The 12373-nt window shown below is 40.0% G+C and overlaps 1 protein-coding gene across 1 annotated transcript in view; it reads left to right on the top strand.

The window, feature by feature from the left end:
* Adamtsl1 (ADAMTS like 1) overlaps window positions 1–12373 on the top strand; it is a 398322-nt gene that overhangs the window by 56636 nt on the left and 329313 nt on the right. The window contains exon 3 of the mRNA XM_055629652.1: window positions 4049–4094. Within this exon, the coding sequence (XP_055485627.1) occupies window positions 4049–4094 (46 nt within the window). The remainder of the gene's footprint in view (window positions 1–4048; window positions 4095–12373) is intronic.

The raw sequence follows: 12373 nt of genomic DNA, 5'->3' as shown, positions 1-12373 counted from the left end.
AGTCACCTAAATACAAAGGAACCCACTCAGATGTTTTAGATGAACAAAGTTTGAAGGGGATAAGCGGAAGAGGGAGGGAGGGTGGGACTGGGAGAGTTGACAGAGGGGGCTTCAATCGGGATTTATTATTAATAGATTGTGAAGGAAAAAATAAAATTAAGAGAACAAAATTAAAAAAACAACAAAGGAAGGAACAAAGTAAGGAAAGAAGGATGGAAGGGAGGAATGGAGGGAGGAAAAAAGGGAGGGAGGGAGGGAGGAAGAACAGACTATATAGTTCTTGACATATGCCTAGGATGGAGAAATTCATACTCGACAGTAACTAAATCTTATCGTAAAAATGTCACTTTGTTACTTAGAAAATAATCTGTATTTAAATATAATAAATTTGATTGTTTAAAAATTAGCTTCTCAGAGCTTGGCATGGTGGTGCACACCTGTAATCCCAGCACTTGTGGAGGTACAGGTATGTTGTGAGTTCGTGGCCAGCCTGGACTACAAAGCAAGCCCAGGACAACCAAGGCTATAGAGAGAAACCCTGTCTCAAAAAAAAAAAAAAAGCTTCTCTGCCCTGAAGTCCTCCACACTGTGTGTGACTGATGGGTGTGTTTCGTTTGAAGATGTCCTCGTGTGTGTGTGATATTGTGCTATAAGAAGTGGATTTACTAGAATTAAGAAGCAGCTGAGGAACTGATATGGTGCCAATAAGATGACTTTAGCCCTCAGACTGTCTCCGTTTCTAGCTTCCCACAGTCATATATGCTATTACTGTCTCATACACCCTATTCACATCATACTCCTTTTCCTGTTGCCTTACTTCAGAGTTAGTCAAAGCCAGAGCTCCAAATCCATGGCTCTCTTCTTTGTGTATGTAGCTTTAAACCTGTTCAACGTTCTCAGCTTCAATTTCCTCGTTTGTAAAGTGAGAATAATAAACCTTCTCAGTTATTGAAAAGTTAAAGATACTACACAAACACTGGGCCAGGGTGTGTCTATTAAATTTATCATTTACATGTTACAATATCTTTAAATAATAAGTACTTTGTCAAGGCTAGAGCTATGCTTGGTTAGGAGGAACACTTGCCTAGAATGTACAAGACCCTGAGTTCAATCTCCAATAAGAGTAGGAACAGGAAGAGGAGGGAGAGGAGAAGGAGGAGGAGGAGGGGTAAAAACAAATTTGCCAACTTGAACACTGTCACTTTAATACCATATTTTTGTCAAGTTAATTGGATAATATATAAAAAGAAGTTGTTTAGGCATATAAGTAACTTACATATAATATTAAATAGTAGATATTTACAGCATATTCCTTAGAAAATAAAAAGCATTCCCTCTGTTTTTTGCTTTGTTTGCCTCAATCAAAAGTATTTCAGCCAATGTTTTTTTAATATAAATTTTTGTTTATTACAACTTATTCACTTTGTATCCCAGCTGTAGCCCCACCCTTGTACCCTCCCAATCCCACTCACCCTGCCTCCCTCATCTCCTCCCATGCCCCTTCCCTAGTCCACTATTAGTGGAGGTCCTCCTCCCCTTCCATATCACCCTAGTCTGTCAGGTCTCATCAGGACTGGCTGCATTGTCTTCCTCTGTATCAGCCAATCTTTTATACTATATGTTATCTCTCTTATTTCTAATTATTATTATTCTGGTAAATTTTGCATAGATAGAGTTTCAAATCCCTGAAAGAAAACTTATTTAAATTATTGAAGCAGGTAAATTCACGTTGTTGTTGTTTGTTTGTTTGTTTGGACTTGTTTTGTGTGATGCACTGTAATAGGCTCTGTCACTTGAACAAAGCTTTATGGTGACATTTCTGATGCTATCTGATGTTTAAAACATGAAGATGAAAAGATGGAAAATGACATTATTGCCTCAAAGATTACACAGAATTCAGTTTTTCAAGTAAAGTTCAGCTTTCCTAGTATAGAGCTATCATACATTTTCTGTTTTAACATCCCCTGTAGTCTCCCTTGCCTATTCAAGCATGGATAAGCCTACTAATGCCAATATAGCCAACATTCTACCTCTCAGCAGTCATTAGAGTTAGGGCACTCTTGGAAAACATTTTAGCCAACATGGCATCAGATGAGGGATGCTCTTCAAATGAGCTAAACCTTCAGTGTTGTCCTCTATTGATGCAGTAGCCAATGACCAGTTTCAAGTTCATTGACTCTAGAGCATTGCTGGTCTCATTGACCCCATGCATCTATGTCAATTCTCTCTTTTTCTATAATCCTTGTGTAATTGTGGTTTCAGATTTCTTGTTGTTTTGTCTTTGTTATTAACATTCTGTTTTTGTTAACATTTTTATACCTAACACAATCATTATTTTTATGTTTACTTATATGTCCAAGTCATATTTATTACTTCGCATTTTCAAAGTCAGTTCATTCCTAGCCTGTAATTGTAGCTCCAAAATATTTGCTATATTGGGAGCAGGAGGAAGATATGATTATAAATGTAAGGCTCAAAGCCAAGTGGCCCTGTGTCAGTATCCTTCCACCAATTAGCTCTTGTGGGATTTTGACAATCCTCTTTAAGCATAATCTCATCTGTGAAATGAATGCAATGGTGATAGCTTATCACTCAGCAAACTGAGGAAATAGGAAAAACATGTAACAAACTTAAAATTATATGTGGAATTCCATACCTGTTAACTACTTGCATAATAATTCTCTGAAATAAAAATGTCCTTGCTTTCTGAAAAGTGTGGGTGTACTTGAATAGAGTAGAACACTATTGTTCTGGAGTTGTCATCATTGGATATTTCAGCAAAAATCAATTATTTTTGTTCATGAAAATTTAGTAAAATGGAAACTCCCATGTAGTGCGGGTAGGAGTAATAGCACACCCATTATGGAATGCAATTTGGCAATAATTTTCAAGTGCCTTACCAAAGTTTATTCCCTTTAGTTCAGTAATTTTGCTTCTAGAAATTTATCTATTTTCAAGTCGTGGTCAGAAACTTGGATAAAACATGTGCGGGAGATAGTGTGTTATATTTATCGAATTCTTTGAAAAGTCCTTAATTGACAAGGGATGAATGTGGGTATGTAAATTGTATCATTTGATGAAATATTATACACCTGTCAATAAAGCATCTTTAAAGTATACTTGATAGTGCCATTAAATTCAACGGGTAAAGATATTTGCCAACAATGCTGTTGGCCTATGTTTGATACCTAGAACCCATAAGGTGAAAAGAAAGGACTGATTTCTCCAAGTTGTCTTCTGATCTTCATACACACTAGGGCATGCACATACACTCAAACACACACACTCAAGCAAACACACACACTATGAATGAAGGTTTTTAATTTTTTTTTTAATCTTTAAGTAGAGAGGCAAAAACAATCTACAAAACAGTGTTAAGAGATGGGAATTCCTTGCAAGGAAATAAATGAAGTGATAGTGGTGTGTTGTTTAAACGTGCTTTTTGTTTGTTCTTTGAGAATCTCATGCACACATACAATTTGTATTCATTAGGTACACTGCCGCTCCCCACCTCCAGTTCTTGCTGTCCACATGCTTCTCTCTACTTAGCCTCGCCCCCTTTACATACAACTCACTGATTTCAGTTACTGCTGCCCACCTGCTACCTGTAGGTGCATGAGTAGAGGGCCATCCACTGGAACTCGGATAGCTTATCACAGGCAACGTCCCTGAAGAAAACTGTTTCTCCCTCCCTCTGCAGCCATTAACGGCCAACCCCTTTTCCTCTGCGTGTGTTCCTGGTGGTCCTCTCTTTCTTATCCATGCAGAAATATCATCTGAATCTTCTTCAGCTCTTAAAATTTTAAAGGAAATAAATGCTTAATTTCTTTTTTTTTTTTACAGAAGTAATTTATACATCCCACTTCTTTAGATCTGTTCTAGTCAGTGTTTAATGCAGTGACTTAAAGGATCTATTTAGAAGAAAAACAAAGACTTACAATTAGAATTAAAAACAAATTGTTAGAGAAAATTGCTCAGAACTTTGAGCCTTTCACGGGTAATAATAAAAATTGTTATTTTTTTTCTTTCTTTTTTTTTTGTGACCTAGGAGCTGTGAAGGAAGAAATATCCGGTACAGAACATGCAGTAATGTGGTAAGTGTGAGCTCCTTTGGTTGTGAGAGTGTAATATTTAGGCCATGGGATAGGCTAAGAAGTGCTATGGGTCTTGAGTGGGAAGCTAATCAATTTGTCTATCACAAAATTATTTATTGCGTTATGTACTGATGACCCAGCCCTCTCTACTGATCCTCAGTATAAACTTTTGCTCATTCAACCAGATTAAAACTAGCTAAACTGTTTCAAAACAAATTGCATTTCCCCCTGCCCTGTCTTTTCACACAGAGCTCTCATGAGAAATGAGGCAGAGGAATTTTAAAAAGGAAAACACTTGGAGTATCATGAAATAAATACCAGCTAATCAGATTCAGGTTTGCTGAATGCCTTCATCTGTCCGACAAATATTTAATGCCGGCTACGTGTGAGGCACTGTGCTAGCACGGGGAGAAATAACACGTGGTAACTACGCTAAACATCTGCAGCAGAGTGTGGGGTGGAGAGAGGGAGATAGATGGACACATAACCTCATTCCTGGGCAATCACGACGAGCGCCCGTAGGGAGGAAGTTGTTTGGGGATGACAACAGAGAATTCTGAAGGATACTAAAGGAAAAGACAGAGCGAGATAGCACTTGGAGGGGCATGACTGGCCCATGCTTCATGTGAGGAGATGACAATTACGCCAGCTGAGTGAACATCATGGGCCTTTTTGGAAGCCGAAGGGTTTAAAGATGTACTGCACAGTCATGTTAGTAGCTTGTGCCTGCCAACGTGCAGGAAAGTGTTGAAATATATTTTAAGGTCATACCGTCAAGAGCTATGAATGTTGGCTTTCAAGTCTGTGGGTCCAGTGGACACTCTGGGGGGGGGGGGGCTCTGAATTGAGGGTGTGCTGGGAGTTTTGTGTTCAGAAAGTAAGTTCTGCAGCACTGGCTGAGTTGCATTGGATCAGGTAGTATATGGGATACTCAATGTATCAGGGCTTAGCCTCAAAGGAAATACATCCTAGAGGGATAAAGACTAAGGTCACTGTGTGAGCAGACAGGAACAGATAAGCATTTGGAGTTAGAGCAAAGCTGGAAGAAAAGAAGCAAAGAGGTATGCATGCCATGAGAGCTGAACACTCTCTAATCCCTTTGTTCTGGAAACTTTTTTTCATCATTTGCCTGATTGGCACTTTTACATTTAGACTAAGTTGGCATGTCCCTTTCTCAAAGTGGCCTCCTGGAGAGATATATATATATATATATATATATATATATATATATATATATATATATATATATATATATATATATATATTACAGTTTATTCACTTTGTATCTCCCTGTACCTCCCTCCCTCCTCCCTTCACAATCCCACCCTCCCTTTCCCCCCACCCATGTCCCTCTCCCAGTCCACTGAAAAGGGAGGTCCTCCTCCCCTTCCCTCTGATCCTAGTCTGTCAGGTCTCATCAGGAATGGCTGCGCTGTCTTCTTCTGTGGCCTGGTAAGGCTGCTCCTCCCTCAGGGGGAGGTGATTAAACAGCAGGCCAATCAGTTCCTGTCAGAGACAGTCTCTGTCCTCATTACTATGGAACCCACTTGAATACTGAACTGCCATAGGCTACATCTGTGCAGGCCATCTCCATGAGTGGTCCTTGGTTGAAGTATCAGTCTCAGAAAAGACCCCTGTACCCAGACATTTTGGATCTGTTGCTGTCCTTGTGGACCTCCTGCCCCCTCCAGGTCTTACTCTCTCCCACTTCTTTTATAAGATTCCCTGCACTCTGCCCACAGTTTGGCTATGAGTCTCAGCATCTGCCTCGATAGCCTGCAGGTTATGGTTAGAGCCTTGCAGAGGCCCCCTGTGGCAGGCTCCTGTCCTGTTCCCTGTTTTCTCCCTCCTCCGATGGGGATTGATGTGACTGTCCTACCCCTCAGCTGCACTGCTCACAGTGCTAGTTTCATTCAGCAATGTTTTAAGACAGGGTCTCACTGTTTAGCCCTGGCTGGCCTTGAACTTGCTATGTAGCCCAGGCTAACCTGACACTCATAGAGATCCACCTGTTTCTGCCCTGAGATGATAAGCTTAGAGGTATGTGGCACTGCACCAAGCAGCACTGACCTTTCTTTATAGAACTCTTCTCTACTCAAATTCATCTTAGCGGGTTACTTTTCTTCTGCGGCTCTGCACACTCCACAAGGCAAGAAACCCATTCATTTTGTTCAGTCTCATTCCTGGGTCTAGAACTGTCCATGAACACAAACTAAGTGCATTAACGGATGTTTGCCGAATACAAAATGAGTGTCCAGAATTCTAAATGAATGATGAGAACCACTATCAGAAATAATACAGTTTGGGGGCTGGAGAGATGCTCAGTGGTTGTTAAGAGCGCTGGCTGCTCTTCCAGAGGGACTAAGCTCACTTACAGCACTGACGTGGTGGTTCATAACCACCAGAAATGCTAATCCCAGACAACACAGTGTCTTCTTCCGGCCTCTGCAGGCAGCAGACACAAATATGATGCATAGCAAATGTGCGGACATTTGTACACATAAAATAGTAAAATATTCAAAAAGAAATGACAGTTGAAGAGGTTGTTAGAAAGGTAACAAATTTAATCTAGGAGCACTGGAGAGATTGACTAGCAAGCTCAACTTGTAGGTGATATATGTGAGTAGGTGAAAGGATTCTGACACACACACACACACACACATACACACACAAACACACACACACCAGTGAAGGCTTAAGCCACAGGACTTCAAAACAGAAAGCACAGAGTCTGAACATTTGAAGGCAGCATGTTAGGTAGAGTACGAAATTATGAGGGAAGGAGCTTTGGGCCTTCTTGGGATGTCAGTATCCAGATATTTAAAAAGAAGGAGAGGAGGAGGAGGAAGAGAAAAAAGGAGAAAGAGTAATCAAATAACCACTGTGGATGAGGCAGAAGAATGTAGGAGAGAATATAAAAGTTGTTTAGAAGGAAAAAAAATATTGTCAAGAGTTTAAAGAATAAAGGAGGAAGAAACCAATAAGGGAGTAATTTTCATGTTTTATTAGGAATAAAAGAAAAATGGGACAGAATGAAGAAGTATACTACTGAGGAAATGGGGTGGATGGCCATAAGCAACTTATGTGGATCTACTTTGTGCTGCTGTCACAGCATACCACAGGCTGGGTAGTTCATAAACATCGAAGGTTCATTTGAAACCTGGTGCTGAACACTGAGAAGTTTGGGGTTTTGGTCGCAGCATCTGGCAAGGGCAGTTTGGGTGAGTCAGGGCAAATGGGCCGAACTAATCCTTTTGACAGGAACACAATTCCTCTTAATACTCTAACAATGGCAATTAAGTTGCGGTATCACTTTTAGAGGATATTCAAATACCAGCATTATTTTTTTTTTAATGTGGGAAAGAAACATCTCATGTGTAGACTCAAAGGAGGTTTGCTTGCTTGTGTCAAACCTGAGACTTCTGGGGGCTCTTGTTCACGGGTAGAACATGACTTAGCCAACATGTGTAAGGTTCTGGGTTCAAGTCCCAGCACCACATATACACATGAAGAAATGACAAAGCTGAGTTTAGAATGAAAGATAAATGGTGATGTGAGGTGGTGCGGACACCCTGGATCTCATCATGGTTCTCCGTGGCGGGAGAAGGTGACAAATCAAGTCATCTTGACAAAGAAAAAGGCCGTATACTTCATTCTCGGAAGATAGTTGCAAGTTGAAAATGAGGAAGTGAACGCAAAGTCCTGAACTGGCCGAAGAGGAGATCAGCAATCAGTATAGAACTTTTGGGCAATAAAGAGAGCTGGTCCTATAGAGATGAGGATTCCCAGGGCTTGAAGACTTAACAGAAATGCTGAGAAACACTGAGGCATGTGAATGAAGGCTACAGCACAGATGACAGAGTTAAATAAGTGGGAAATGCTCTGTAGAGTTTCAAATGCCCGAGGAGAGGCAGGTGTGAACCAGGTGTGAACCTGGGAAGCGGACATAATTATTCAATGAAAACCTTTGTGTAGCTAGATCTTTGCTTCTATTTAGGATAGAAGATGTCAGGTAATAAAGGGTACATCATTGTCATCTGTACTTTCCTCCTCACATATACATCATTCAACTGTTGATTTGTTAAGAAAGATACAGATTTTGCATTCTTTAAATTGAATTGACAGTAATGGTATGAAAAGGGTTGGAATGATGGACAACCTCACCTTGTAAAAGCCTAAGCTTGAAATGGTATGAAAAGATATCTTTCAAATGCTACTGAGCGCATTTGAAAGACTCTAACTAGCAGTGTTTTCAAAGCAAAGACTCATGACCAAACCTTTGGCAGAGTACAGGGAATCATAAGAAAGAAGGGGAGTTAGTCTGATGAGGAAAGGATAGGAGCTCCACAAGGACCAAATATATCTGGGCACAGGGTCTTTTCTGAGACTGACATGCAACCAAGAACCATGTATGAATGTAACCTAGAACCTCTGCTCAGATGTAGCCTGTGGTAGCTCAGTAACCAATTGGTTTCCCATAGTGAGGGGAACAAGGACTATTTCTAACAGGAACTCAATGACTGGCTCTTTGGCCTCCCCACCCCCCAAGGGAGGAGCAGTCCTGTTAGGCCACAGAGGAGAGCTTTGCAGCCAGTCCTGAAGATACCTGATAAGACAGGATCAGATGAATGGGGAGGAGGTCCCCCCTATCAGTGGACTTGGCAAGGGGCACGTTGGAGATGAAGGAGGGAGGGAGGGACTGGGAGGGAATGAGGGATCGGGACACGGCTGGGATACAGAGTTAATAAAATGTAACTGATAAGAAAAAAAATAAAAAATAAATTGTCTATGCAAGCTCAGTACAAAAAAAAAAAAAAGAAAAGATATCTTGATGGAAATGTGTGTAAGCTTCTTGATTTTTTTTCTGGTCGCCCTTTCTTGGTAGCACTATGTTGGAAAATAGGTTTTCTTTCTTTCTTTCCTTCCTTCCTTCCTTCCTTCCTTCCTTCCTTCCTTCCTTCCTTTCTTTCTTTCTTTCTTTCTTTCTTTCTTTTTTCTGAAACTTGCTGTGACCTAATTCTCCCTCTCTTGCATCTTGCCTTTAGAATATGGAGGCTAGAGAAAATGACCTGAGCTGGACTCTATATGAGGTGTCCGCATCTTCAGCAGCAGAACATCTGTTCTGTCCTTAAAGCTCTTCAGAAATGTCCATAAGTTCCTTACTTTTGTTTCCAGCGCTTTCATGGGCTGGAGCAGGCCAATGCTGACCTCAAATCACTTGCAATTTACAATGTTACATGAGCCCGATTTTTACAGCTTGGAGAATCAAACTGACACTGGATTATTTTATGAGCACCTAGAGTGTTCAAATAATTGAAGGATTTTTCTTCACAAAAGCAACAGTGCCAATAAATAAATAAATAAATAAATCTCCTAAAAAAGGCTCATTTTCATATTCACACTCCTACTTTTCAAGTTGAAATATTTGGGACAAATCAGCTAAGTGTGGCAAGCTGAGGGTCCCTCAGCTTGGTTTTTAGGGATACACCTTTTCCCTAGGCAGTTTTCTGGGACACTTTTTTATCACTATGTCTTAAAAAATTCAACTCATTATTATTTTTGTAGAGCTGTTAAATACTACATATTTTTTTAGAACCTAAAAGCAAAAGGAAGAGTAGAAAATATTTTCCAATTTTTATGACTGTCTGAGAAAAAAAAAGCAGCTCAAAGGCTCTAATAAATTAATTTGCAGGGCCTGGGGTAGTGGCTCAGCAGTTAAGAGCAATTGCTGCTCTTGCAGAGGACGGGTGTTTTGTTCCCAGTGCCCATGTCCAGTGATTCATAAGTACCTGTACTGGAGCTCAAGAGGATCTGATGCCCCAATATGGCCTTGTAGGCACCTTACACATGTGTATATACATTTACACAGATACACACATGTGCACATAGGTTAAAAAAATAAAAATAAATAATGAGCTATATCAAGACAGTAGCATCAACATTTCCACAGTGTTTCCCAAGTTCTCAGAGTCCTGGCTCTAACTGAGCCCGAAGTCTTTTCATTCCTGTGGTGGCTTAAATGTTTCATGTTCCTTGTGGCTCAGGTACTTGAAAAGTTGGCCTACAGTTGATGGTGCTGTTTGGGGATGCTGTGGAGCCCTTGAAAGGTGTCACTTTCCTGGAAGAAGCAGCTTAGAGCTCTCATGTCACTCTTGTCACTTGTTTCCTGCTGGAGATGTGATCTCTCTGCTTCCTGAGCCTGCTGCCATGCCCTCTGCTTATACCACACTACCCTCTCCATCCCACCCCACCCCTGCCCTGATGGACTCCTAGTCCTTTGGAGCTATGCTCCAAAGTAAACTCTTTCGTCTGTAAGTTGCTTTGAGTCATGATAATTTATCACAGCAAGATCAACTAATGCAATTCCTAAGGACACCGCCCCATCTATATTGCCCCTTTAATGTTTGGGTGCTTGTTTCTAAGAAAGCAGCAAGGTCCTCCCTGGAAGACAAGACTCAGACCACTTGAAAGAAATAACAAATATAACTCACAAACCATCCAAGCAAGATGTTTAGATCTCAGGATGCCAGTCCTGGACATTCTGGAGGTAGTTCTTTATTTAAAACTAAACCTCAAAAACTTGATATTTTAAATGCCCTCCATCAGTATTTAGAAAACTTACCTATTAGTTGTAAACTTTATTCCCAAATTTTCTTAGTCTACACACAAATTGGTATTTAGGAACTGATGGCCAGAATTGGCACCATAATGAGTCAAGATGCTTGTGGAAGCTTTTGGTGTTCTTCAGTACTTTATTAAGATTATATTGTCCCACTGAAACAATTTACTGTCCTTAAAACAAAATATTTATTGATCAATAAAAGAGTTTTACAGCCTTGGATATATGGATAAGCAATATCTAATTCTTCTTAAGCTTTTATTATAATGGAGGACTAGGATAAAAACATGCAAATTGTTTTAAAAACTATTTCTGTGGGACTAGCTCATTAGTAGTATGCTTGCCTAGTATTCATGAGACATTGGCTTTATAGTTTCCAGAACTATACAAAAAGGGAAGGGTTCAAGAAGTAGAAGCAAGAAGGAAGGAAGAAGAAAAGAAAAGCATATCAAGCTATGATCAGTGTTGTGCAGAAACTCAAAGAGTTGATGGATGCTTCATATTTGGATGATTGAAAAGGCAGGCTTTTCAAAGCAATAAAGGCAGTATGTCTAGAGTCTACTGAACGAAGGCAACAGTATAAGAGGCCAAGAAAACCTAAAGGTATTTCTTAGTTGGAAGTGGCTAGGTCATGCAAGACACTATCAGATGTTTATATTTTCATACAGTATCTGGAAAACTTAAGCAAGGGAGGACAAAATTGAACTTGTGGGATTATGAGACAGACTTTTCTGACTAGGAGACTTTGCAATAGTATAGGCGAGTGTCTGTGGTTGTTTGGGCCAGTATGGCACTTGTGGGAAGGTTTGAAACATATTTTAGAGATGGACTATCTCTAAGCTGTTTTGCCTCGTCATCCATTCAACACAATTCTCTTTGTCGTCCCCAGCATTGTTTCTGTGGACAGTAATTTTTTTTCAGGAGACAAAGATGTCTTATGGCCAGAGAGAACACAGTGACCTTCTCAAGTTTATAACTTTCTTTGAGCTTCTTCTTCTACATCCAAATATTGTGAAAGTTGAACCAAGTAACCTCATACATTCTTCCACCTCAAACTTTTGAGTTCTTGTAAAGCGTATGTAAACTGTACTGGATTTGGATATGAATATAAATCATTAAAAATATAAGTGGTAGCATAGTCAATAATACCACAGTGAAAACATTTATAGCCCATAATAGAAAGCCAACATGGACAGTAGGGGTGGAGTTCTCAACTTGCTGCAGCATACCCATTTATTTAGTTCTCATCTTTGAGACTATGAAAAATTATGGAACACACAAGATCGTTAATGGTGGGATTCCCACTTGGTCCATATGTCCATTTTTCTTAGGCAGCTTTTGCATAAAATAAAGTCACATAACATCTGCTGCTTTACATTCAGGGTCAAATATAAAAGCTCTGAGGAATGACAGCTTTGCTACAGGACTTCCTAGGCCTGATTTTGAGACCAACTTTTGGAGTTCATAAAAGTGGCACATCCTGCAGTCTGGACAGATGCAGTAAAATCAGCTATGGGAGTCAGTCAGAGTCTGTGCATTGAGTCATTCAATCCAACGTATCTAAAGTGGAGAATAGGTCAATGTTCTCCTTATCTTGTTACAGTCCATTTATGGTCTTTGTCATCCTTGTTCTGGAAGCTGAAAGTAAGATGTGATGTTA

This window comes from Psammomys obesus, unplaced genomic scaffold (genome assembly GCF_907164565.1).
Source record: "Psammomys obesus unplaced genomic scaffold, mPsaObe1.curated_primary_1811, whole genome shotgun sequence".
NCBI classification, from domain to species: Eukaryota; Metazoa; Chordata; class Mammalia; order Rodentia; family Muridae; genus Psammomys; species Psammomys obesus.
Note: the sequence above shows the minus strand (reverse complement) of the source record. Positions and strands in the feature narration are given on the sequence as shown.